At 34.8% G+C, this 25,920-nt stretch overlaps 1 protein-coding gene across 1 annotated transcript in view; it reads right to left on the bottom strand.

Annotated features, from left to right (window-relative positions):
- LOC136024938 (uncharacterized) overlaps window positions 1-20,416 on the bottom strand; it is a 49,375-nt gene extending 28,959 nt beyond the window's left edge. Inside the window, exons 1-4 of the mRNA XM_065700528.1 lie at window positions 20,208-20,416; window positions 19,191-19,398; window positions 5,460-5,636; window positions 678-807 (exon numbers count right to left, since the gene is read on the bottom strand). Coding sequence (XP_065556600.1) covers window positions 678-807; window positions 5,460-5,636; window positions 19,191-19,398; window positions 20,208-20,336 — 644 coding nt within the window. The 5' untranslated portion in view covers window positions 20,337-20,416. The remainder of the gene's footprint in view (window positions 1-677; window positions 808-5,459; window positions 5,637-19,190; window positions 19,399-20,207) is intronic.
- Window positions 20,417-25,920: the final 5,504 nt, after the last annotated feature.

Genomic DNA, 25,920 nt, shown 5'->3' with positions numbered 1-25,920 from the left:
ATATTGCTTTCAAAAGGTATTCTTCACAGCCTAAATAAACGAAAAGTTAGTGCCTTGGCCCGAAGCTTTTTTAGAGGATTCGTGTATTGATGTCAGCTCTCTTTTCCCGCCTATACTTAAAAAATTTTAATGTTACATAATTCAAAAGGATACGGATTCTGCTAACGCTGACATTTCTCAACATTTTTTGATCAGTTCAAAAGGGAAACAACAAGATTCATTTTAACCAGAGCTTTTTACTTGTCGTTCAATAACTGTTTGACCGAGGAATCTGATTTTGTATCATTACTTTTTAATTGAAAACAAAAAAATATATAATATAATCATCAGGTTTACAATCAGATAACAAAAGAACAAGTTCCAATCAATTTTAACCTTAGAAGCCATTACATTTATCAAATGGTATGTTTTACCACTTATTGTTAAAAATTGATTTATTTTACCTCCAAGGGCTATTACTCTTAAGCTTGTTTCTTAGTAGCAATTAATTAAATTGAATCTCACTAACCTTAAAGCAAGTTAAATAAACGAGTAAAAAATAAACAAAAAACGGAGTATTAAAATAAATGATTATATCTAGCAAGAATATACCTCATTGTGTAAGTACATGAGCCAAGATACAAAAATAAAGAGAAAACGGATTATTAAAAAAATGACTATATCTAGCAAGAACATACCTCATTGTATAAATACATGAGCCAAGACTTCGATTAGTATGACAGACCCCATTTAAAGCTGAACCAGTACCTGGCGCAAAAGGTACATAGATGATATCGTCATAATCTTGCTTCACAGCTCCAGGATATGCTACAAAATAAACTATATTTTGAATTCCTCTCTAATCATGAAAACGTGACTAAAACTTATAAATCAACAAAACGATGTTCAACATCTATAAGGGCAAATAAGTGAGGATTTATTGGAGTTCGTCTTTTCTGACATCAAAGAATTTCGGCAATCTACACTAATGGTTTCATCAATAACAGCTTACATATTTTACGAGTTTCGGCTGGAATATGGTTGCTAATAAACAAGTTGCAATTGTTGCCATGGAATGTCTTACCCTTAAGCTTGCTAGCATTTTTATCATAGCTAACTTTTCATCTTTTTTATTCAGTGTCACCTTCAAAAATTGATGATTTTCATCGTATTGAGTGACCGTGAAATTTACATCTGGCATTTCTAATCAACCGCGAGTTGCCTCTGTGAATAAAACTTTAGCGTTATCAATGTCCTCGCACACCACGTTCCATATCATAACACTATTTTCGAACTTGGCGGCTTCCATCCTCACAATCTGACTCAAACAATCTTTATGTTTTCTTCTTAACTTCACTATTTCATCGATACATTTTTTTATTTGCAATTTGAGGCTAGACGGATCATTTTCAATCTTTCCACTTTTCAGTTAAGTATTATTTATCATTTTTTTTTTTTTTGCAAATGGTCTTTTTCTAATTTACTGACCTTTGCCGTAAGAGTTCCTAATTGATTGCTAATATAACCTAACTCATTAGCATTTTTTACGCCATCGAGAATTTGCTTAAAGTCTGCAATTTGTATTGATAAACTCAGGTTCAAGCTAGAGTTATCTGCTGAGGTTTCTAATGTACTAGTCATACCTTATTGTCCAATGTTTTTGCTTTTACGTCCCAATATGTATTACTACTATTACTAACAACAACTCACCGCAGCACAAAGGCGCCTGAAACCAACACAGTTACTCATGCTCCTCCTCCATCCCAATCTATTGAAACCCTCCCTCTTTACACCCTCCCAAAAAGTTCTCAGTTCCTTTTAATCTTTCTTTATGACATTTTTCCACCCCAACCGCGGACGACCTGCTTTCTGTTTAGCCCTAGGAGGTTGGCCAAAAAGGACAATCTTTGTCAATCTGTCATCCTTCATCCGCAGAACTTGCCCTAGCCATCTCAACTTTTCTCTCATTATAGCCCTAGAAAGTGGGATTGAACTACACTTTTTTTTTTACAGTCTACTGTTTGAAATATGGTCAGTCAGTCGGGTACCCAGAACAATCGGCAGGCAATTTCTCTAGAAAACATCTAGCAAATCTTCATCTGCGTTTTGGAGTGCCCATGCTTCCTAGCCATATTTGACCACTGTCATCATTGTAGCTTCCAATATTCTAAGCTTGGTTTACAGAATTATCTTCCTATTCTTCCAAGCTTTTTTTTAACTGTGAAAAACACCATAACCCTTGGCTATTTCACTTTCAACATCTTCACTGCTCCCACCGTCTTTACTAATAATACGTCCAAGGTAAGTGAATCTGTCCACCTGGTCAATCCTTTCGTTACCCAGTGCCACCTTTTCAAGCCTATTCTAGTACCTTGAATTCGCAAAACCTCTAAGAGTCTATTGATTTTGCTCACACTTTCATCTAGGATGCTTAAATCATCAACATAATATAAGTCCAGGAGAATTTTTCCTCCCCATTTGGATCCGTGGTGTCCTATTGCCTTTCCTGTGTTTCTTAAGACAAAATTCAACAAAATGATCTGTATAAAAGGGGAGGAAAACACAACCATGCTTAACTCCTGATTTAATACAAAACCAGCTGCTAACCTCATTTTCTACCTTAACTGCACCAGTGTTATTCATGTATATAGTACTAATCACTTTAATGTATTTATCTGGTATACCATACAAGGGTAAGACCTTTTCTAAAGCTCATCTATCAACAGAATCAAACACTTGTTCATAATCTATAAAACTGAAGACCGAAAGTGTTTGATAGCTCAAACACTTCTCAATTATTAACCTAAGAGGGAAAATTTGGTCACATATCCTCTACCTTTCTAAGACCGCACTGTTCTTCTCTAAAAACTTATTTTACAGCAACTCTCAGTCCAAAAAGTATCATATTAATGAGTAATTTGCTAACTACAGAGACCAGACTTATGCTTCGATAATTACCACACTCACTCTTATCACCTTTCTTATACAGTTGTTTAATTAAGGATTTCCCAAAATCGCTATGTACTTCTCCTTTTTCAAAAATCATACTCATAATCTTCAGTAGCTTATTTCTAACCTCAGAGCCCCCATATTTAAGAAACTCATTTACCACACTATCAGCACCTGGAGCCATATTATTTTTTAATTCTTTTAGCATTTTCGCTAATTTTTCCTCACAAAACAGATCTCCCTTTACGTCCAAGGTATCACAAACTTTTTCATTTTCCTCTATAACTATTCCTGCAACTCTGTCTTGGTTTAGCATATTCTCAAAATGTTCTGCCGATCTCTCTTTAACTCTTTTCTTATCACTAATTGTTGCCCCGTTCTTATCTTTAACTTGGACAAGTCCAGATTGACAACTCCGTCTCAATTATTATGAACTAATAGACTGGATATATATCCAATTATCCTTGAGATAACGTTTTTGCATTAATTTATCCACAGAGGTCTTAAATGTGTCTGACTCTGATAAGAGCACTGAATGAACTGGTCCTTCCAGGTATACCTTTTGATGGCAAAATATTGTGGCATAGAAGTACCATAGAAAGTTCTTATGCTATAAAAGTCCTATGTATTAATTGTAGAATATAATTATGGTATTGCACTGGCTTTGTTTCTTTATATTGTGTCCCCGTGGTTTTCATTTTTGAAAGATTTTTAAAGACCGTCTAGTTCTTCACTAAAAGGGAATGAAAGGCAACCATTACCGAAGTCACGCCATAACGTCTCTCATGTGGGTAATAGCACTTTTGTGTCAACAAGTGACGCCTGAAACGTCAAAGACGTAATAACAACCATAATCAGGGCAAGGATGAGAAGAAAAGTATCTTATAATATGGGACACATATATAGCTTTTATGTTGTAATAATTATCATCCTAAAGCTTTAAATTACTCAACTTTAAGTGTCGGTAAAATTATACTGGTGAATTCAAGCTAGGTTTCATTCGTTAACGGAAGATACAGGATTGGTCAGCTTGTCAACTAATAAAAAGCCAGGAACTCTTGAAGCACCTGGTCATATTATGTTTGTTTTTCAAGCCCAAAGAATCCCAGAATGGATTAAAATATGTTATATTTCTTTGTTTGTTGGTGTATCAAACAGTTCGTGGTAACGAATTGTTAGTAAGGAGCGATGCGATTCAATAGTAGCTGCAACTGTAAGAAGCAAAATATTGATAATAATAAATACATCAAAAGAATCCAGATTTAGATGCTAATTCAAAATATGTAAAATTCACGAAGTTTAATGTTACTATTCAAAAGCTACGAACCTGGGAAAATTTGACTAATTTTTTTAAAAGGGGAAAAGCAACCCAAAGAAATCAAGTGATCTTAACAAAAATCACACCATGTGATTCAGAATATCAAAGAACCTTACTGTACATTTTCAAGCCCCTATACACAAAAACGTGGAATTTTGAATGTTTTGCCAGAAGCAAGATCATGGATGGGTGTTTATTCGTTTGTTTGTTTGTCCTCAGTGGTGATCGTGTCAAACCAGTGATGCTAGAAGATCAAACGAGAGCTCATTCTATCGGAAATCAAAAATTCTAGTGCTCTTTTTAAGTGACCAAAAATATAGGAGGGCAGCTAGCCCCTCCCACTCCCCACTTTATTCAAAATTATTCGATCAAAATTTGATATAGTCATTCTCTCCAACATGATCGAAAGATCTAATAACTATGTGTTTGTGGATAACTTGACCATCCAGTGCCCTCAGGGGGAGGGTTGCAAGTTTTGACCTTTTCCCGTTGCTTACATATAGTATTGGCTATAGGGAAGTACAAAGATATTTTCAGGGGGAGTTCTGGGGGGGGGTGATTAAGTGTGTGGATCTTTCCATGGAGGAGTTTCCTTTGGGTAAGGGAATTTTCAATGGGAGGGAGAGCTGCTTTTCCCATCATTAATTTAAATCGAACAGCTTAAAATGAACAGAGATTATTACGTATATGAGGGGGTTGCCCCCCCCCCCTCCGTACCTCGTTCCTTCCACAAAAAGTGTTTTTTTGTTTGTTTTTTATCAAAATGCTTCTTTTTGAATTTGTAAAAATATTTTTATTCTAATTAAACGGTCCTTGTACATCAGGAGTCATTCTTAAATAATTAGAACAAAAAGTCAAACTTTAGCGTAAAGAGCGAGGTACTGAGGAGAAGGAAATCCCTTCGTCTATGTATAGTTCCTGTTCGTTTTTAGTTTTAATGTTACTCCCTACTTTCAACTGAAATTTTTATTTTTTTTTTCCATATTTAATAAAACAAAGGAACTATTGACGATTCTGTATGAAGAAGATGACTCACTTCGATATTGCTTTAAAAACCTTAATTTGGTGTCAAGTAATATAAGGTATTTGGCTGGATTAATGATGCACCCAGGCCAAGTACTCAGAAGTGGGGAGGGGCTAGGGTAATTTTCTTAGAGGTATGAGAGTTGAGACAAGAACAACACACTTTTAGATTCTGCTAAGAGCATCTTACCAGAGCCGTCATCCTTAACAAGGTCAGCAACCTTTATACATCCATTAGCGTCTCCAAGACAAAAAATCTCCTTGATATCAGGACAGCGGGTTTTTACATCGAGTGCACGAGCGGCAGTATCATTATTGCACACGATAAACCGAGCACCAGTTCGGGCCTGTTGCCGGCTTATTGCATCTAAATAATAAGACTTCGTTTAATATAGAAATGATGTCTTCAAAAAGTTTAAAGTTCCTTTTGAAACCTGATGTTTAATTTGAGTACAGTCAACTCTCGATTATTCGCGGAACTGGGTGGCGTGAGGGCCGTGGATAATCAAATTTTGCGGATAATCCAAATATTAAAAAAAAAGTTGTATGGATATAAAAAAGCAAAAGTAAATTTATTATTTCAATTCAATTGAATTGAAAATAATAATCCAAATATTAGAAAAAACGGTTGTATGGACATAAAAAAGCAAAAGTAAATTTATTAAAACGTGTATTTAAAACAGAAAAACGGAAATAAGTTACAAATAAAATGAATTTATAGTAACAAAAGATAAAAAAATCATAGTATTGTTTACCCTTTTAAAGTATGCAAAAAAATTCGAAACCTTAACTAAACTTTCGGATCTTTCTGCGTTTGTTTTTTTGTCATATAATTTTCTTTTTATTTTTGACTAAATTTTCTGCAAAACGAGTTTATCTGCTACCAGAATCCCTAAAAGTTTTTCCGTTTTCTGACTTCTTTCATAGTCACAAGTAAAGTCTTATTATGGTGACTTTTAATAGCATTTGTTCGAGACGGCTTATTTTGCAACTCAAGACCTTTTACTTGTACCAAGATATCTTCTTTTGACGTTTATAACAATGCTCTGTATTTATCGACTAGTTAAGTTCGGTATTGATTTATAGATTCCAGTGAAAGGTCTCAGATTCTGGAACATATGAATATACTTTATTTCAGTGTTTTTCCTTGGCATTATTTATTTCTTCTCTATTAATATTTTTGCAAAACCCTGGTTTTTATTTGAATACAAAGAATTGACATGATTGACATTAAGACAACATGAAGGATTGGTACAAAGAATTAGCATGATTGATATCCAACCGGTCACTTTTTCAAGTATTATTTTTGTTTTGACTTTTCCTATATTGAGTTGTGCTCATGCTAATAAAAACGTTTGAAATTGTTTCTCAGATTTAGAATGTCCTTTTTTTAAAAGGGGGGGGGGGGTAAACGTCTAGAACTGTCTCTAGAAGACTCTTTGGGGATTGCCGCCCGTTGAAAAAAAAATCACAAGACTATTGAATAAAATCACTTAATCAGCAAATAAATCACTAGATTATTGAAAAAATCCTTAAGTCAACCAGAAATCATTAGAATTATAATACTATTTATCAGTAGCCAATAGTTATTTTGCTTCTTCACCATGTTTTATAGATGCACACGAATGGAAGGGTGTAAAATTACCCTCCTAGATGTGGAAAAATGCCTTTAGATTGGTGTTTGTTTTTTCTAGAGTGAAATTTACCCTTTGAAACTTTGAAAAATACCTTTTCGCATCTTTATGCAGAAGAAGAGGATGGAGCAAAATCCATGCTTCCTCCCTGTATTTTCCTAATTGGTAACCAGGATTTATCCCCCCATCAGTGAAAATCGGTTACCGGTGATCTGATTGAAAAATTTACTTTTACTTTTAATTTTTTTTTCCTTGTCCATTCAAAATCCCAGTTTCTTCCCAAACTGATATGGGAACTGTTTTCTTTTTACTCTAGTAAGGGCTAGTGTGTTAACTGGACACTAGTGATAATTTTGGAAATCATATTTCTTTTTTTGGAACAATTTGTCCCGCCCTTGACAAGTTTTGATAACCAATCAATCCATCAATCAATTTATTAATACTAAAAGAAAAACTATTACAAATGTAAAGCGGTTACTAGGCCCAAGAAGCTTTGCTTGTAATGGACCACAGAGAACAAGTATAAAACACTTTTATAAAATATATAAAAAAAACAAAAACACTCGAACAAGACAAGGACATTTAACAGATAGAAGGAGATTTAACATATAGCTGAAAATGATTTTAAAAGAAGAGAAGAGACATTCAAATTAGGATAGAATTAAAAAGAGAGACACAAATTATTGATCTGGAAATACCCGATGAAATATTTAGGGAAAGCATCAATTTTATTATTTCTTTAATTAAAAAGATCAAACATAAATATTTTTCTCCCAATATATTTCCGTTAATTACTGATAATTAATCAAAAAAACTTTTTTCATAAAATAAATTTTTCAAGGAAAGTAAAGAGCCCCAATAAACCAAACATGAGCATAAAATAAAATCAAACAATCTAACTAGCGTAGAACTACCACAGTAATGCCAGCATAATAGGTTCTACAGAAGCCCTATCCCTTCGAATACCGATCCGGAAACTTTTTTTAAACTTTTTCAAGACACAAGTGTCTGTTATATCATATCATAAGGAATGTTTTCTAAGCGATGCAGGTGTGTGTTACGTCATAGGGAATGTTTACTTTGGTTGTTATTTTTGCTTATTACCTAATACTTTCTCTGATTTTTAAAAAACCTACGAGGGCCAGGGAAAAAATCTTCAGGGATCCCAGCCAAATCAGGATTTCTAAGAGTGTTACCTAATAGCTTTTATTATTAAAAAAAACTACGAGACTCTGCCAAATCAGGATTTCTTTGCTTGTTACGTTTGAAAAAGTTCAGGGATCCGCCAAATCAGGATTTCTTTGGTTGTTACGTTATAGGGTATGCTTGTTACCTAATAGAGAGCCCTTAAAAAAACCTTCGAGGACCCGCCAAATCAGGATTTATTTGATTTTACGTAACAGCCTTAGGGTTTTGTCCACTAATCAAACGGGGGAATTTTAATAAGACATTTTTTAAAGTATTTTTCTTCAAGGCGTCTTTGAAGACGTTTCAAAAAATTTCAATGCATTTCTTAAGAGCCTTTTCATCGAGATTTTTTTAAGACAGTTTTCTTCTTGATGATTTTCTTCGTGATTAGTTTAGTTCTTATGCAATAGGAAATATTTACCAGTGTTAAGGATGATGCATTCACACGTAACTTGCTTTGTTGATGGCCAGTGTGGAATCTCCGCTTCTAACTGAAGAGGACACAGAGGGCCCCCTAACGTAACTACTGGGGGACCTAGCATCCGATTTCATCTGGAGTCCTAGCATCTGATTTGATCAGGCCCCAAACCTAACGAACGGGGCCCCTAGTAACAAATTTCAGATGGGCCTAGCATGCAATTTCATCGGACCCCTCACCTAACCACCGGGGCCGTTGTATCCAATTCCATATGAGGCTCTACCATCCAATTTCATCGGGGCCTTAACATAACCACCAGGGCCCTAGCATATAATTCCATCGGGGACCCTAGCGAGCAATTCTGACAGGGTTCCCCTAGCAACCTCTATGATTTTATCAAAGTTTACATAGTATCATCAAAATCTTGCAAGTTTCTAGCATAATCATGCATGGTATTATGAGAATTCTACCTGATATTAACAAACAGTTTCTGGTAATATCAAAACCTGCCTGATATCGTTAAATCTGACATGATGTTATCTAAATTGTGTCTGCTTTTACCAAATTTAATATAGCGCGATCAAATGGCATCCGCCATTATCAAGATTACCGAAATCTTACCATATATTACCAAACTCATGTATGACACTACCAAAATCTTGTCAAATATGAACCAAACCTTACATGATATTATCAAAGTCTTGCATGATATTACCAAATCTTGTTCAAATATTACAAAATCTTGTCTTGCATTTTCGAAGTCTTGTGAGACATTATCACAATCCTTTCCGGAATTCCCTAAATCTTGCAAGTTATTATCAAGATATATACCTAGTAAGCGTGCACGCACATGCTTACTACACCCAAAAGAGCCTAACTCAAAATCAGTTAACAAAATGTAACCTAAGTAAAGAATCAGTTGTTGTGCCATTTATAACTTCAGAATTTCTTAAGATAGATATCAGAATATCGTCTTTTAAACGGTTTTGTTAATAGGTTGTATGATTTTGATAATACCGCGTAAGGTTTCAATAATGCAATAGAGGATTCTCATTATATAAGACGATAATTCTATAATTTAGTGCAAGATGCTTGATAAAATCAGACAAGATTTTTGTAATATCATAAGAGATTTTGGTAATAATGAATACGAGTTTAATATTACCAGACACGATTTTGCTAAAACCCTTCTGATTTTTAGCAGTAACTTGCAAGAATTAGGTATTGCTAGAAAGGATTCTCCTAATATCTTATATGACTTTGATAACGCAAGACAAGATTTTTTTTAAATATCTAACAGGATTTTGTAATATCAAAAGATTTGATAATATCATGTAAGGTTTTGATAATATTTGTCAATATTTTGATAATCTTAATGTTAGCGGACATGATTTTGATAGGACTATGTTAAGTTTCATTAATAGTTAAATTTATTTTGATAGTATCATATTAGATTTGGTGATTAGCAGTCATGATTTGATTATAGCTGAAAATATTTTTTAATAACTTGCGAGATCAAATGATATTACCTTGCAAGTTTTTGATAACAACTTGCATGATTGTGATAATACAAAGTATGATTTTGATATTTTCAAAAAGGATTCTCACTAAACCAGTTGAAGTTTTGATAATCTGATGCGAGATGCTTCATAATATCAGAAAAGATTCTGATAGTATTATACAAGACTTTGGTAATACTTGGTAAGGTTTTGATAAACTTGATAATGACAGGCACAGCAGACAGGATTCAGATAATGACGATAATGTCAGATTTGACGATATTAGACGTTTTGCTATTACCATAAAAATATTTTTTATTAATATCAGGTTGAATTTCAATGATGCCGTGCATGGTTTTGTAAATGAATTGCCAGATTTTGATAACACTATGTCAGGTTCCGATAATATTATAGAGACTCTCATTATACCATTTGGGATTTTAATAATGTGGCACAAGACATTTGATAATTTCAGGCATGATTCTGAAAATGTCGTACTAGATTTCGGTAATGCTTGATAATATTTTGAAAGTACCAAACAAAATTTTTCTAGCATCATTCTAGATTTTATATTTGTAATTCTATATTTGTATATTTGTATACAAATATTTGTGAATTAGATTTAGGTAATTCTGGAAAGGATTTTTATAATATCTCACAAGCCTTTGAAAATACAACACATGATTTTGTAGTATTTAAACATGATTTGGTAATATTTTGAAAGACTTTGATAATATCATATAAGTGGTTGATAATATTTGACAAGATTTTGATAATCTTGATAGTCTCATGCATGGTTTTTGTAATATATGGCAATATTTTGATAATCTTGATAATGACAGACACAATTTGATCGCACTATGCTAAATTTGGTAAAACAGACACGATTTAGATAACATAATGTCAGATTTGATAATATCAGACATGTTTTGATATTACCCGAAAAATATTGTTGTTAATATAAGATATAATTTTCATAATACCATGCATGATTTTATTACAATTTATTTATAACATTTTGTAAAGTTTTGATAATATCATAGAGGATTCTCATTTATCATCTGTGATTTTGATAATATATCACAAGATATTTGATAATTTCAGACCTGATTTTGATAATATCACACAATATTTGGTAATGTTTGATAATATTTTGATAGTATCATACACGATTTTGCTAGAATCATTTTAGATTTTAATAATAATTTGCAAGATTTAGATAATACCGGAATGGTTTGTCCTAGTATCTCACAAGACTTTTAATATGCAATACAAGATTTTATAATATTTAAAAATGATTTGGCAACATCAAGAGATACTTTGATAAAGTCGCGTAAGGTTATGATAATATTTGACAAGATTTTGATAAGCTTGATAATAGCAGACATGATTTTGACAGCACTATGTTAAACTTTGTTAAAAGCTTACAAGATTTTGATAGCACAATATTAGAATTAGGTAATGGGGGACTCGTTTTGACTGTAGTTGCTAGTATTTTGTTAATAACATTTGAGGTTTTATTAATATCATGTAAGATTCTGTTAATAACTTGCATTATTCTGATAATATCGTGCTTGGTTTTGATTTGCCATAGAAGATTCTCGTTACATCAGTCGAGATTTTGATGATGTAGTGCAAGATGTTCCATAATATCGGACAAGATTTTGATAATATCACAAAAGAGTTTGGTAATGCTTGCAAGACTTTGATAATGCCATGTAAGGTTTTGATAATACATGAAGAATTTGATAATCTTCTTAATAGCAGACACAATTTTCATAGCACAATGTTAAGTTTCGTTAATAGATCACATGATTTTGATAGCATCATATGAGATTTTGGTATTAGCAGTCATGTTTTAATTGTTTCTGAAGATATTTCTTTAATAATTTGCGAGGTTGCGATAGAACCATGTAAGATTTTGGTAATAGCTTGCATGATTCTGATAGTATCACTTGTGGTTTTGATAATTCAATACAAGATTCTTGTTATATCAGGACATTCTTGTTATTTTGATAGTTTAGTGCAAGAAGTGTAATAATATGAGCAAAGATTTGCTAGAGCCATCCTCGATTTTGATAATAACTTGCAAGATTTAGGTAATTCGCGAAGATTGGTGAAATCAGAAATGTGGGATTTTTTGGTGGGGGGGAGTGGTGGAAACGGAACCAGAATTGGAATTGGGACTGGTGGGACTAGAATTAAAATTGGTGGAAAAATTGGTGGTAGAATTAAAATCGGTTGGGGTTGGGGAAGAAGCAGGAGAAGCAGAATCGGTTATCAATTTATTGAAAAAATCTAAGAAATGTCTTAGGAATGATAACAGGTACTAGAGCGTGCCAAAAGACCAGTCATAGTATGACACGGTGGTGTGAACTGAGATGGTGTATCATGGTCGGTTGGCTTGCGTAAATATGAACCAATGGATTTAATGTATGGTTTTTAACAAGAAAATACCAGGAAAGTATATTGAGAATGATTAGGGGTGCTACAGGGTATCAGATGGCCCGTCATACTGTGATACAGTTGCGTGAACGTGCATGGAATATCACAGAAAATTGGATTGCAAAGACAGTAAACAATGGATTTAATGCTTGATTTTTAACAAGAAAATAACTGGAAAATGTCTTAGGAATGATGAAGGGGTGCTACAAGGTGGCAGAGGTCAGTCATAGTGTTGCACAGTCGTGTGAAATGACATTTTCTATCATGGAAGGTTGGCTTGCTAAAACATGAACCAATGGATTTAATGCATGATTGTGTAGCCCAAATGGGAGACAGTAACAACGGCAATCAAAGGGGTCAAATTAACCTTGACTGGGATGCCCACTTAATTGGATAATCTGTCTTGGATTTTTTCTACAATTGGCCATGACTTTGACTGTGGTGTTAATTAAGATGGTGTATCATGGATGGTTGGCTTGTGAAAACGTGAACCAACAGATTCACATAATTTTTAGCAAAAACATATCTGAGAAATGTCATGTGAAAGATGAAAGGTCTTAGAGATCGGTCGAGAGCTAGTAACAGTGTGGCACAGAGACGTGTTTTACTTGGACTAAGATTTTACAGAGCATAAAGTCAAGCTGCGGGGTATTAAAAGATTTCTTCGACTGAGGGGGAGTGAAATCTAACACTTAGCCAATGAAACGAGGTTTTTTCTTAAAAGCCCTGAAAAATATCTTTATGTGATTTAAATTTACCGATAATACCAGCCTTTCTCTCTGGAATCGGTTGGTAGGATCCCACCTTTCTTTAATTCATGGTTCCTTTTTGTTTGTATTTTATCCTTAATAAGCTTTTTGCATGTTTTGTTTTTTTCCATTTTTTGAATTTGAATTGCTTTTTTCTGTGTTCTACGGTACAACCACATATTGTCATGGTAGCGTGAATTGTTTGGACTAACCTGTTAAACAGCTTAAAGTTAAGACGGGAGGTGTTAAAAGAATTTCTCCACTGAGGGAGAGTGAAATCCAACAATCAGTCAATGGAATGAGGTGTTTTCATTAAAAGCCTTAAACATATCTTAACGTGGCTTAGATTTAGCGCTAAGGAGATTATGTGAAATTTGAAGAGAAAATTGTATTCAAATGTTTGCTTGTCAATTGGGAATGTGTAGTCTTGCTTTAAGGAAACAAGACATTTTCATAAAAACCCTCAAATATCTTAATATGGTTTAAATTTGCCTCTGGTAACAAACCTTCTCTCTGGTATTTGTTGGTAGGATCCCGGCCTTTTTTTTAATTCATGGTTCTGTTTGCTTAGATTTTATGCTTTTTAAGCATTTCTCACATTTTGTTTTATCGTTTGTTATGCTTTAACCGCCTTTCCGTGTTTTAGTAATGCTTGTGAATTTGTTTTTATTAATAAAATTTGTATGTATAAAAGTTTGTGTCCTTTAGATTCATTGATTTAAGAAAACACTTCGATATCTAATCATTTATGCAATGAAATATCTAAAACCGATGCTATGTAACATCTGCTATTTAACACAACCTAGTCATGTCTAGGTCGTGTTAGAACATTAATAGGATGTAGCAAGCAGCTTCATCTAACATAGCCAAAATTAATAACTTTGCTTGATAGCTACACGGTTTTGAGACACGCAAATCATTCAATCGTTCTAATATACACGAACATAATAATAATAATAGAATGACTTGTTGTTCCAGATATCCAAGGCCTAGTTCTATTGAGGTAAAACCCCTTTCAAGTCCTAATGTGGACATAAATTCCTTGGAATGTAAAGGTTCCCTGGTGAAACGCATTGGAAGAAAAAATTTCTTAGAGTATTATGTTACAGCCATGTGTTTTCATCCAGTGTTACATTTGGGGATTCCTCAAAAAGGCCTGAAGGAACAAGTCACGTTAGAATGCGTTATCCTTAACATAAGTATACAATCCCCTATTACGTACGAATCAAAGAAATGTTGAAACTTCTTGAAAAAGGTCTTATCGCTGGGATCGGATGCTAGGACCCGATGGAACTTGGTGCTAGGGGCCACGATGAAATTGGATGTTAAGGGCCTCGATTGAATTGGATGCTAGGGGTCCCAGTGGTTAGGTAAGGTTAGGGGACCGGGTGAAATTGGATGCTAGGACTCCCCGCTGGTTTTGGATGCTAGGGCCCCCACTGAAATTAGATACTGAGAGCCCTTTATAATTAGTTGCTAAGGGGTCCATGCTAAAATCGCTAACAAGGGCTCCCGATAAAATTGGATGCTATGGCCCTGTTGGTTAGATTAGGGCCCCGATGGATTTGGATACCAGGGCCCCAGTGGTTAGGTTAGGGACCTTATGAAATTGAATGCTAGGGCGCCATTTGAATTGGATGATAGGGGGCCCCGGTAGTTAGGTTAGGGCCTTAATAAAACTTAATTCTAGGACCCATGACAGAATTGAATGCTAAGGCCCCCAGTGATTTTGTTGGGGGACCCTTAGTGTCCTCCTCAGTTACAAGCAGGGGTTCCACACGGGCCCTGAAGAAAGCAAGTTATGTGTGAATGCGTCATCCTTAATACTGGTTAACATTCTGTTTTGCATAAGAGCTACATAAATAATGAAGAAAAACTTCTTGCAGAAGAATGTCTTAAAAAACGTCCGGAAAATGTCTTTAAGAAAAGTGTCTTAAAAACCGTCTTGTTATGTCTTAAAAAACGTCTTGAAGAAAATATCTTAAAAAAATCTTAATAAAATTCTCCCGCTTGACAAATGGACTAAAACCCAAAGCCTATTACATAACAATCAAAGAAATCCTGATTTGGTGGGTCCCTGAAGGTTTTTTAAGGACTCTGTATTAGGTAACAAGCATAACCTATAAAGTAACAACTAGAGAAATCGTCATTTGGTGGGTTCTGAAGGTTTTTTAAACATAACAACCAAAGAATTCTTAATTCGATGAGGTCTTTTAGATATTTTTTAAAGAATCAAAGAAACTATTTGGTAACAATCTTAGAAATCCTGATTTGGCTCATTTCAAGGGACCATTGAAGGTTTTTTCCTTGGCCCTCGTAGGTTTCTTAAAAAACAGAAAAAGTACTAGGGAACAAGCAAACAACACCAGAGTAAACATTTCCTATGATGCAACTGACACTTGCGTCTTGAAGAAATTCAAAAAAGTGTCTGGATCGGGATGCGAAGGGATGGGGCTTCCGTAGGACGTATTATGCTGTCACTACTTACCACAAATCAGCATCAATAAATAAACGGAACCCAAAACGATTAGATATTACAATAAATAACCGACTCAAACTCAAAATCAGCGGAAACTAACATGATCGGGGCTCACAACCCCTACACCTTCTCAAGACCTGAACAAAGTTTGCACTCTACTAAAATATACAAATAAATCTACACTGTTAGTTTAATATACATATACTCATATTTATTCTTTAAAATCTTAATATTTTTCTATTTATTAAATTTACTAAAGAGGAAACATTTAATTTTTTCATTCTTTATTACAGTTCTATGTAATCTATGTAATCTAGTCTATCGAAGTCGATTACTGTTATTTATAAATAAAAGGGCTCAATTGGGCTTAACCATTTTGTTCAAAACCATATCACATTCGGTGGCTGGTGTATATCCCCCCAAAAATTCCCCTGGAAAATACCCCCCCCCCCCTAAAAAATAATAATAATACCCACACATACAAAATACCCCCATTGGAAAATACTATCCCCCCGTGGAACCCCCCCCCCTGGGAAAAATACTCCTACATACAAAATACCTCTCGGAAAATACCCCCCCCCCCAGTAAAATACCCACCCGCGGAATATACCCCACAGCAAAATATCCCCCAGAAAATACGAACTTGCCGAAAATACCCACCACGGAAAATCCTCCCTCGGAAAATACACCCCTGGAAAATACTCCTCCCCTGTGGCTGGCTGGTCTCCAGCCAGCCACAGGGCTTTCAACTTATAAAAAAGGCCTGGAAGCCTCAGTTTCTGGTCTAATGAGCCCACTCCAAAATTTCTGCAAACATAAGCTGGAGGGGTGGATGAAAAAGACAGTCCCTCTCCTAAACAGAATAAATTCTGCTCATTTTGGGGTTTAATGTCACTTTTTACTTTCATAATAACAGTGTAGACCAGGCACATTCCTAAAAATCATAAGGGAGTAGATATCATTTTTGCATTTTGATGCTTTTTTTACATTTTCGGCTATTTTTCAGGATTGTATTTTCCGCAGAGGGTATTATCCGTGAGGGGGATGTCTTCTGCGGGGTATTTTCCACGGAGTATTTCCCGGGGGTGGGGTTATTTTCAAGGGGTAAGCGCCTAGATCCGCCCCAATCACCCATGAACAAAAGTATATAACCAAAAGCGGGATTGGTCTAAATGCCAAAAATAACTTTTCAGGTGATGATTTTCGACCTTTTCATGGATGGTGATGCTTTCAGTTAGGAAGACGTTATTCCTTGCCTCTCACTCTGCATGTAAGACACGAATATGTAAGGGAGCTAAGTACATTTATTAGGCACCTGGTTTTAAGATATTTCTTGAAACGAAGGAAGATTATTTGGTAAAATAACCTTTCCTCCCTTTGATTGGAAGAATCTTTCATAAAAAATTTGAAAATTACGGATTAGATACTTTATTTGGTATTCCAACTCCCCTCCCAAACTAATATCTATTACTCACCTGCAAATAACAGTTGGAAAACAGCTTTGTAATATAGTGCGTAAATTAATACAGTTCCAACTTAACTAGACAAAAGAAGCCTAAAATGATTGCCTATAATAGTTGCTTATTATTAGACTGCATATATGTTTAGGAATGAATACATCGCCGCAGAAAAAGTTCGCATTCATCACTAAACGCATACGGAGTTCGCACAAATGGACAGGATTATTATTAATGCTATATCCTCAAAAGCTTGGAAGCTTAATAATAGCTTTCGACAGTTTCAAACTTATTTAATATTTCTGAATCCTCCCTAGACAGTGTTTTGGCCCTATTTGGGCCAAAATTCATACTACATTACTACTACTACTACTACCACAAACAACTGACCACAGCACCAAGCCGCCAGGGGCAAACATAGATACGCACGCTCTTTCTCCATCCCCATTTCTTCAAAGCATCCCTCTTTACACCCTCCTAGGAAGTCCCATTTCCTTCAAATCTTTGTTTATGACATCCTCCCGCCCCAGCTGCAGGCAAACTACTTCCCATTTAGCCGTAGACAGTTGACTGAAAAGGACAATCTTCGGCAATCTGTCATACTTCATCTGCAGAACGTGCCCTAGCCACCTCAGCGTTTCTTTCATTATAGCCCTAGAAAGAGGGATTGAACCATACTTTTCGTACAGCCTACTGTTTGAAATACGGTCATTCAGCCGGGTACCCAGAACAATCCGTCAGCAATTTCTCTGGGAGACATCTAGCAAATCTTCATCAACTTTTTGGAGAGATGCTTCAGAGCCATATTTGACCGCTATGATCACTGTAGCTTCCAATATTATAGTCCCCCATTGCCTTTCCTGTGCTCCTTAAGACGAAGTCCATCAAGATAATCCATATAGAGGGGGATAGAACACAGCCTCCTTAACTCCTGATTTAATACGAGACCAGCTGATAACCTCGTTTCCTAACTTAACAGCAGCAGTTTTATTCTCGTACTTAAGCACTAGTTGCTTTAATGCATTTGTCTGGTATACCATACAAGGATAAGACCTTCGCTAAAGCTCTTCTATCAACAGAGTCGAAGGCTCGCTCATAATCTGTAAAATCTACACCAAGTTACAAACCAATAATTCCCTCAAAAGAGTCAAGGGTCGACGTTAGAAAAAAAAAGATATTTGACTTACTATCGGAATGGCAGGCATGAAATATTTTTTTAATTAAATTTAACTTGATAATTATTAAATGTATGGGTTAGTAACGCAGTGAGTCTTCTCAGTGAGATATGGAAGATTTTAGTTCTTTTCCAATTTTCTGTTTGTCACCTTTCCTTGGAAGGGAAGCTTTCAACAATCATTAGCATATTACTACCCAGAATAGCTTATACGGAGTCCTAAAACAATGCGGGAACATATCAGCCTCTTTTACTTATTTAATTTTTTTTACCGCACTGAAGAACACCCAAATTTCATTTCTTACTTGTAGCCACTGACCTTTCGCGGACAAGAAATGATCAATGACCTCATCGTTGTATATTCATGCGACCTTGTCCTTATCAAAGGTCACGGCAACTCTTAAAAATGCTAGAAGTCCGAACCGAGTCACAACTAACCTGCTAAATTTGGGAACGCTCATGCACTAGCCCCTGTGCAACTAATAAGATCAATAACCAGAACATTTTGAAATAAACAATGCATAGACCGAATTAACGAAATCTATAAAAAAAATCCATGAGAAAAAAGAAAAGATCTATTAATAGTTTTAATTATATTGCACCACATTTGTGGCAAGAAAAAACATTGCCTTCAAGAAGGCACCGAATCAGATTTGTTACTAAAATGAAATAGGCTGTTTTCGATGGCAAAAATGTGTTTCTTCTTTTTACATTAATTTTTATTTTTAAAACCATTGTTTTGAATATGTAACGTTAAAACTCAATCAAGTATTTTGACTTGACTACAAATGTATGAATTGGGCATGATTAGATTGGCTTCTAAGAGGCTTAAATTTACGAAAGAAGTACTGACAAAAAAAGGAAAATTTTATTCCTACCTGCTGGTGCAAACTGGTTTGATAGTGTGACTCCACCACCACATTTCCATGCACTCAGTATTGTGATGAAATACAGAACATGATTAGAGGTAAACATGATCATCATATCTCCTTTTTTAAAGCCCATCTTTGTTAAAGCAGACGCCATACCTCGAATACTGGGTAGGACTTCGCTATACATAAGCTTCTCCCCTGTAGAAACATCGTGCTGAAATAATACATAACGAAAAATGTAGTGGCAACCCTTATATAAACTAAATAAGGTTTAGTAAATATCTGCTGAGCTTTTGTATGTACAACTGGTTTTGCCTAGTTAATACTGGAGATCTGACTTGTTTTAGCCCACTATTGCATAGTAATTAAATGGTTCAAAGTTTAAGAACAAAAAGACAGCTTTTACTTTACTAACAAAATTATTTTAACTTATCGGAATCTAACAATACACATGTCTCCTTTGTGTGCTAATCAATTATTCTCGATTTGAAGAGATATCAAGAAATTACCAGCCAACTCCGAAACACTAGAATATAGGAAAATCTGTCGTGTTCAACGGTTAAAGAACATTTTTTTCAAATACAAATTATTTACAACAAAGCGAAATTTAAAAGCATGTATTTTGTTTTTAGTTGGTATAGTGGAGTCTAAGAAACCTGTGTTTTTGTAGTGTTTCCTCTGTTTTTTAGAATTTTCCCTCTCTTAAATTTCTTAGTATCTAAAATATACTCCTAAATGATGATTAAGTCAGGGTACAGATATCTAAGATAAAAAAACATTTTTTCGGAGATACAAAGGTTCCTGAAAAAACAAATTGGAGAAAACCGATTTCGACGCATTTGGAACTATCCAAAAATGAACAGACTAATTAATCAGTACGTACACTTTTTCCACATATGAAACTACTACTATATCTAAAAATACAAACTGTAGTTTCTAACTTTTGTGCCTAGATTTAGGCTACAAATAAGTTTTTATCTAATTTTACTTGCTACATTAAAATATGAGAACGAAAAAAAATACCAGCCAAACAGCATCTCCATGATTTTTCAGGCTGTCTTCAAGATCAGTAAGAAGGAGATCAATTAAAGATGTTTCAGGAATAGTAAAATTTCCTTGATTCCACGGAGACGTAAGAATTTTTGCAGCCATTTTCAAATCAAATAACACAATTCACTGAGAAATTGGACTAACTCTACGATAGTTAATTTGAGTAAACACTTCAGTGATAAGAAGCGAAATACCCGAATTTAATAATGGCTTACATTCCATAATCTTATCAATAGTATAAACATAGTTTATACACATAGTTAACTAACAATAGTTAGTTAAACATAGTTAACTAACAATAGTTTCTTTAGTTGTTTTTTTCTCTTTACTGAGTTTTCCCAGACACTAGAAGAAATGGGAAATCACTTATCTTTTTTTAAGAATGAATCAGAAAGTTAAAAAGAAACATACCTAATAGGTGTTTACCGACTGGTTATATGTTGAAAGACATACTTTGTTTATGGGTAGGGACGGTATCCATAACTGGATAAATTAAAATCAATACCTCTTGCTCAAAGCTTATCTAACGAAATTGTATCCCCGGTATTTAAACCGTATGATTTTGGATAAACCAGAGTATTTAACTTTTTATATATTTATTTTCAATAAACTGAAAATTTAATACATAATAATTGGGCCTATGAATATCTATATCCCCGGCTCAAAGAATAGCTGACGAGATTTAATCCACTATTTCTCAACCGTTTTATTTCAAATGAACCCGAATATTTAATTTGTTCGTTTTTGAATTTTTTTGTTTCAGTATTCATATCTGGTAAGTTGCTAGCTCATGGTGACAAAATGAATTTCGACCTATTTTCTGTGTCACGAATCTTAGAACAATTTTTTTTCAAATAGGTTTGTTCCTCGTTGTCCTTACTCACAGGATGGCTGGCCCCCGTCCATTCCCCATCAAACTTCCTGGTTGAAAGGCTAGGAACCAAAGACTACCACTGTCGGTAAAGACTTTGTTCACTTTTTTTATATTGTCTTAAGGAAGTGTTTAATTGTCTTTGAGGCTCCTTTAGCTTTATATACACGCCTTACAAGTCTAATCCAATCTGAAGTGTCAGTTTCAGTGTCACAAACACACACAAAAATTTCATAATATTTCGTTTTCATCCAGGTCTATCTGGTCATTTTTAAATGTCTTAGAAGTTGCATTTCTATCAGAGACGATCCAAATCGTGGGTCTGTTAATTCTGGTGTCAATCCCGAGTCAATGCAGCCGACATTAGTTTCAAATTTGTTTTCAACGTAGGGATCTACCTGATCAAGAAATTTATACCTATGAGCGTTGGAGAGATAAAATGTAAGGCCCCATTTTGTATATCCTAAGTTTTTTAGTCTTTTTGTCCGGAGTGGTCAAAACACTCGAAGTCAAGTAACTGAGCAGAAGAAAAGTATATCGAGTCTTAGGGGATTGGAACAACAATTTTTGGGATTATTTCTGTGCGAAACGGTGCATTTCAAGCTTTTTCATGCCCAATGGTTCGGTTTGTCCAATAGTTTACGGATATAAGTTTCAATATTTCAATAAAAAATCTCGATTCCTTTTCGAACAAACCGGTAGGAGACAAAAAATTCTTTGCACTCTTATTCGTTTCCCCGAATATAATATCGTCTCCCTGTCCCCCCCAAAAACAAATACTCCCTGAAAGCTTTAATTCTATGTTTGTAGTTACTTTAATCTGAAACTTTAATCTGATACTCCTGGGATACTAAAGATACGATATTTTGACTGCCTGGGTGAATATACTGTCTTTTGATTTACCTCACTACCTCACCGAACAAAGATTCCTCGAAAAACAAAACATGAGTCCCCTTGCCTTCTGTTTCCCATCAGTACTCCAACAGTTTCGGTTTATTCGCCACCTGTCGGCCAAGTTGTCAAAGATGTACTAATTAACAACCTGGATGCATTGTTTCTTTCGATTTACCTCTTCCCCTCCTGTCCAAGTCAAAACTTGGGTTCCACTCCACCCTCCAACTCCCCCTCAAATTATTACTATCAAATTAGATCTATCTGACATGTCAGGTGAATATAGGTCATAGCTCTTAGGTGAAGTAACATTTACTTTATTTGACCCCTGTAAATTATCATAAACTAAGTTCAATCCAAATTATTACTCTTGAATATTTTTTTTTTAATTTCGATTGTTTCCCTGAAAATTTGTTCTAAACCTTGGTCCCTAGAAATCAATGAAACATTTTCAAACAAAATAAAATGATTTGGATAATTATAGATATGTTCCGATAGAGCCGACGTGAAATCTTCAGGTTTAGAATTTTGCTTAAAAGACGATGAAATAGAATTATGATGTTGTAGCAATCTCATTTTTAAATTCTGGTTAGTATATCCCACATAAGAGCTTCCACAAGTACATCGGGTTTTACAAACCCCACTTTGTTGCTCTACGGAAGTTTAATCCTTTCCAGAATTTAAAGAGCTAGCCAAAGTATTTCTACGTCTTAAAGCTACCTTTAAACCATTACTTTGTAAGATTCTTTAAGTTTTTTCACTCAGCCCTGGAACATACGGCAAAGAACAAAAAAATCTTTCTTTTCTGTTGTTTCCAGAATATCGTTAGAAAATTCTAGAAATTTTCTAGAAACTAGAAGATTTTTTCCTCTTTTCGAAAAAGTTAGGTCAATGAACCAACCTGGATAATGGTTACTCATTAATATTTCTTTTAACAATAATAATTCCTCCTCAATGAATTTTGGAGAACAAATTCTAAAAATGCGGTCAGTTAAGGATATGATTAAGCCAATTTTTACTTGGCTTAATCCGGCGATTAAGACCGGAGATGAACGACAAAAATCTATAATTGATTTTAAAGTGGGATAAACCCATAAAGTGGGGTTTGTAAAATTCCATGTACTAGTGGAAGCTCTTATGTGGGACGTAATAACCAGAATTTAAAAATGAGATTACTACAACATCATAATTCTATTTCATAGTCTTTTAAGCAAAATTCCAAACCTGAAGATTTCACGTCGGCTCTATCGGAACATATCTATAATTATCCAAATCACTTTATTTTGTTTGAAAATGTTTCTTTGATTTCTAGGGACCAAGGTTTAAAACAGATTTTCAGGAAAACAATCGAAATTAAAAAAATTTCATTCAAGATTAATTCCATAAATAGAGATATAGGTGAATTTGGATTGAACTCAATTTATGATAATTTACAGAGGTCAAATAAAGTAAATATTACTTCACCTAAGAGCTATGACCCATGTCCACCTGATATTTCATATAGATCTAATGAACCGGAACCGAAAAGGTCAAGGAGATTTGCTTCCGCTATTGTATTGAAAAAAATAAGTGCAATAAACTATATATAATTAGTTTATTGGATATAAATATTGTTTGCATTATTGATGTCTTTTAGTTTTACTGCTGGTGATGAACACTGTATATGGGTTCGAAATATCCAGTTAAAAAGTTTATATTCTGTTCACTGTCTATTAAAAGGTTTCATCCCTATTTTGAACTGTTATACTTTCGTCGTGGAAAGGCAGTGTGGTCTTCGAAGATATCTAATTTACAGGTCAATCTCAAGAGCCCTCCCCAGGAAATTACAGATACACTTTATTGATTTTGTTGAAATACATACTATTTTCTTTTTATTTACCTCGCTATTTACTTACGCATAGATTGTAATAGTGCAAATATTTTTCGGCGGATCAAACACAAAAATTATTTAGCTATTGCTTCTCCCACAACAAAAGATTTGAAGTCCCCTTACCCCACCTCCCCCTTATTCTTTTCAATAGTATCTGAAAGTTTGGACTTCCATCCCCAAACCCGTCTCTGAGATGTTACCAATATGCATCTTCGATGACCAGCATATACACAGTATCTTTTGGTCGACATATTTCCCTCTTTAAGTCAAAATTTTTGATCCAAGGGACCCCCTCCAGAAAAAAGAGAGCTACAGATAGTTGGAAAACTGTAGTGCACAAAACGTCTTTTGGTTTGCCTAACCAATCGATAAGAATATATTTTACAAGTACTAATAAGGGTCATTTGACCCAAGAAGCTTAGCTTGTTTGAGGTCTAAAAATACAAAGACAGAAAACCACAAATACAACCAACAATTCACAAAGTTTCAGAATTCCCCCCCCCCCCCCAAAAAAAAAGGAAACGTAAAATATACAATAGAATACGGTGAAATTTACTATCAAAAAGAGAGTACCCTAGAAAATAAAGAAATAAAGCAATAAATCTTATACTATGAAAGCAAAGAAAAACCAAGAGTATCTGCTTGACATTACTAACTTTGAGTAATTCCTGACCATCCCAGTCGCACCACACATGAAAATGGATCAATAAGCTGAAAGAGAAAGAGAAAGAAACAGTAGGAAAAGAGAAACTACGAAGCACAAATCTCTGAGCTGCTGTTAATGATTGCTTATTAATCGTAAATCTGCAAGAAGAACTGCGCGAAGTTGAAAAGTAGCTGCTTACATACAGCATGATCCAATGGAGCTATTCCAGTTTCAAACAGTTCGTGGTAACGAATTATAGGTAAAGAGCGACGAAAATTGTCGGGAAAGGACTGATTCGAACGAAAATTAAAAGTTCCAGTGTCCTTTTTAAGTGACCAAATAGAATGGAGGAAAACTATCCCCCTCCCATCCCCTTTTTCCTCAAAGTCGGCCGATCAAATTTTTCAAAATTTTGAGATACCCATTTTGTCAGCATAGTTGAACAGTCCAGTAACTCTGCCTTTGGGGATAACATGACTCCCCTGGGGAAAGGTCTTTAAGTCCTGAAGTTTGTACATTGTTTACATATAGCGCTTGTCATTGGGAAATATACAGACGCTTTTTTGAGGGGGGAGGTGAATTCGCTGCTGCTGTAAGACTTTCCACAAGGAGAATTTTTTGTGGGGAGAGAAATTTCCGGGGGATGAACTTTCCAACGGAAGTATTACGCTGGGGGAATTCACCATAATTCTTGTATTAAATTCTTTTTGCTGTCTTACTTTCTCTTTCTCCATTCAATTTTACATAAGAACATGTTGAGGAGAATTGTCCAGGGGAAAGTTTTACCGGGTTGGAATTGTGTAATGTTTCTGTAGATGGGGAGATTTTCCATTGGATAAATTTTCTCGAGGGAACTTTCTGCGAGAGCAACTTTCTATTAGGGGGCGGGGGGATATTTTCGGGGAAACTTTTTCACGGAGAAGGAGATATCCGGCATGATTTTAAAAACAATCAGAAAGTAAATTCTTTTCAAAGAAGGTGTGATAAGAAAAAATCTTCACCCAGAATCGTCCGCAAGAAATTTTTCCGGGCAGAATTTTCCAGCTAGATTGGACGTGGAAAGAACTTTCCATGGAGGAATTTTCCGTGGGGGAAAGGAATTTTCCATGGAGGGGGAGTCCATTTCCCCGTATTATTTAAAAACGATCAGAAATTAAATGAAAACATTTTTTTTCAACTGAAAGTAAGGAGCAACATCGAAACTAAAACGAAAATAAATTATCGCATATGAGAAAGGATTTGCTCCCTCCTGCAGACCTCGCTCTTTACGCTAAAGTTTAAATTTTTATTCCAATTCTTTAAGAACATTTCCACAAAAACTCAAGGGCTGCTTAATTAGAATAATGAGCTTTTTTTTATAAAATCTATGAAAAAACTTTAGAGTAAAGAGCAAGGTCTTGAGGAGGAG

This window comes from Artemia franciscana, chromosome 3 (genome assembly GCF_032884065.1).
Source record: "Artemia franciscana chromosome 3, ASM3288406v1, whole genome shotgun sequence".
Classification (NCBI taxonomy): Eukaryota; Metazoa; Arthropoda; class Branchiopoda; order Anostraca; family Artemiidae; genus Artemia; species Artemia franciscana.
This window is presented reverse-complemented; position numbering and strand designations above follow the sequence as displayed.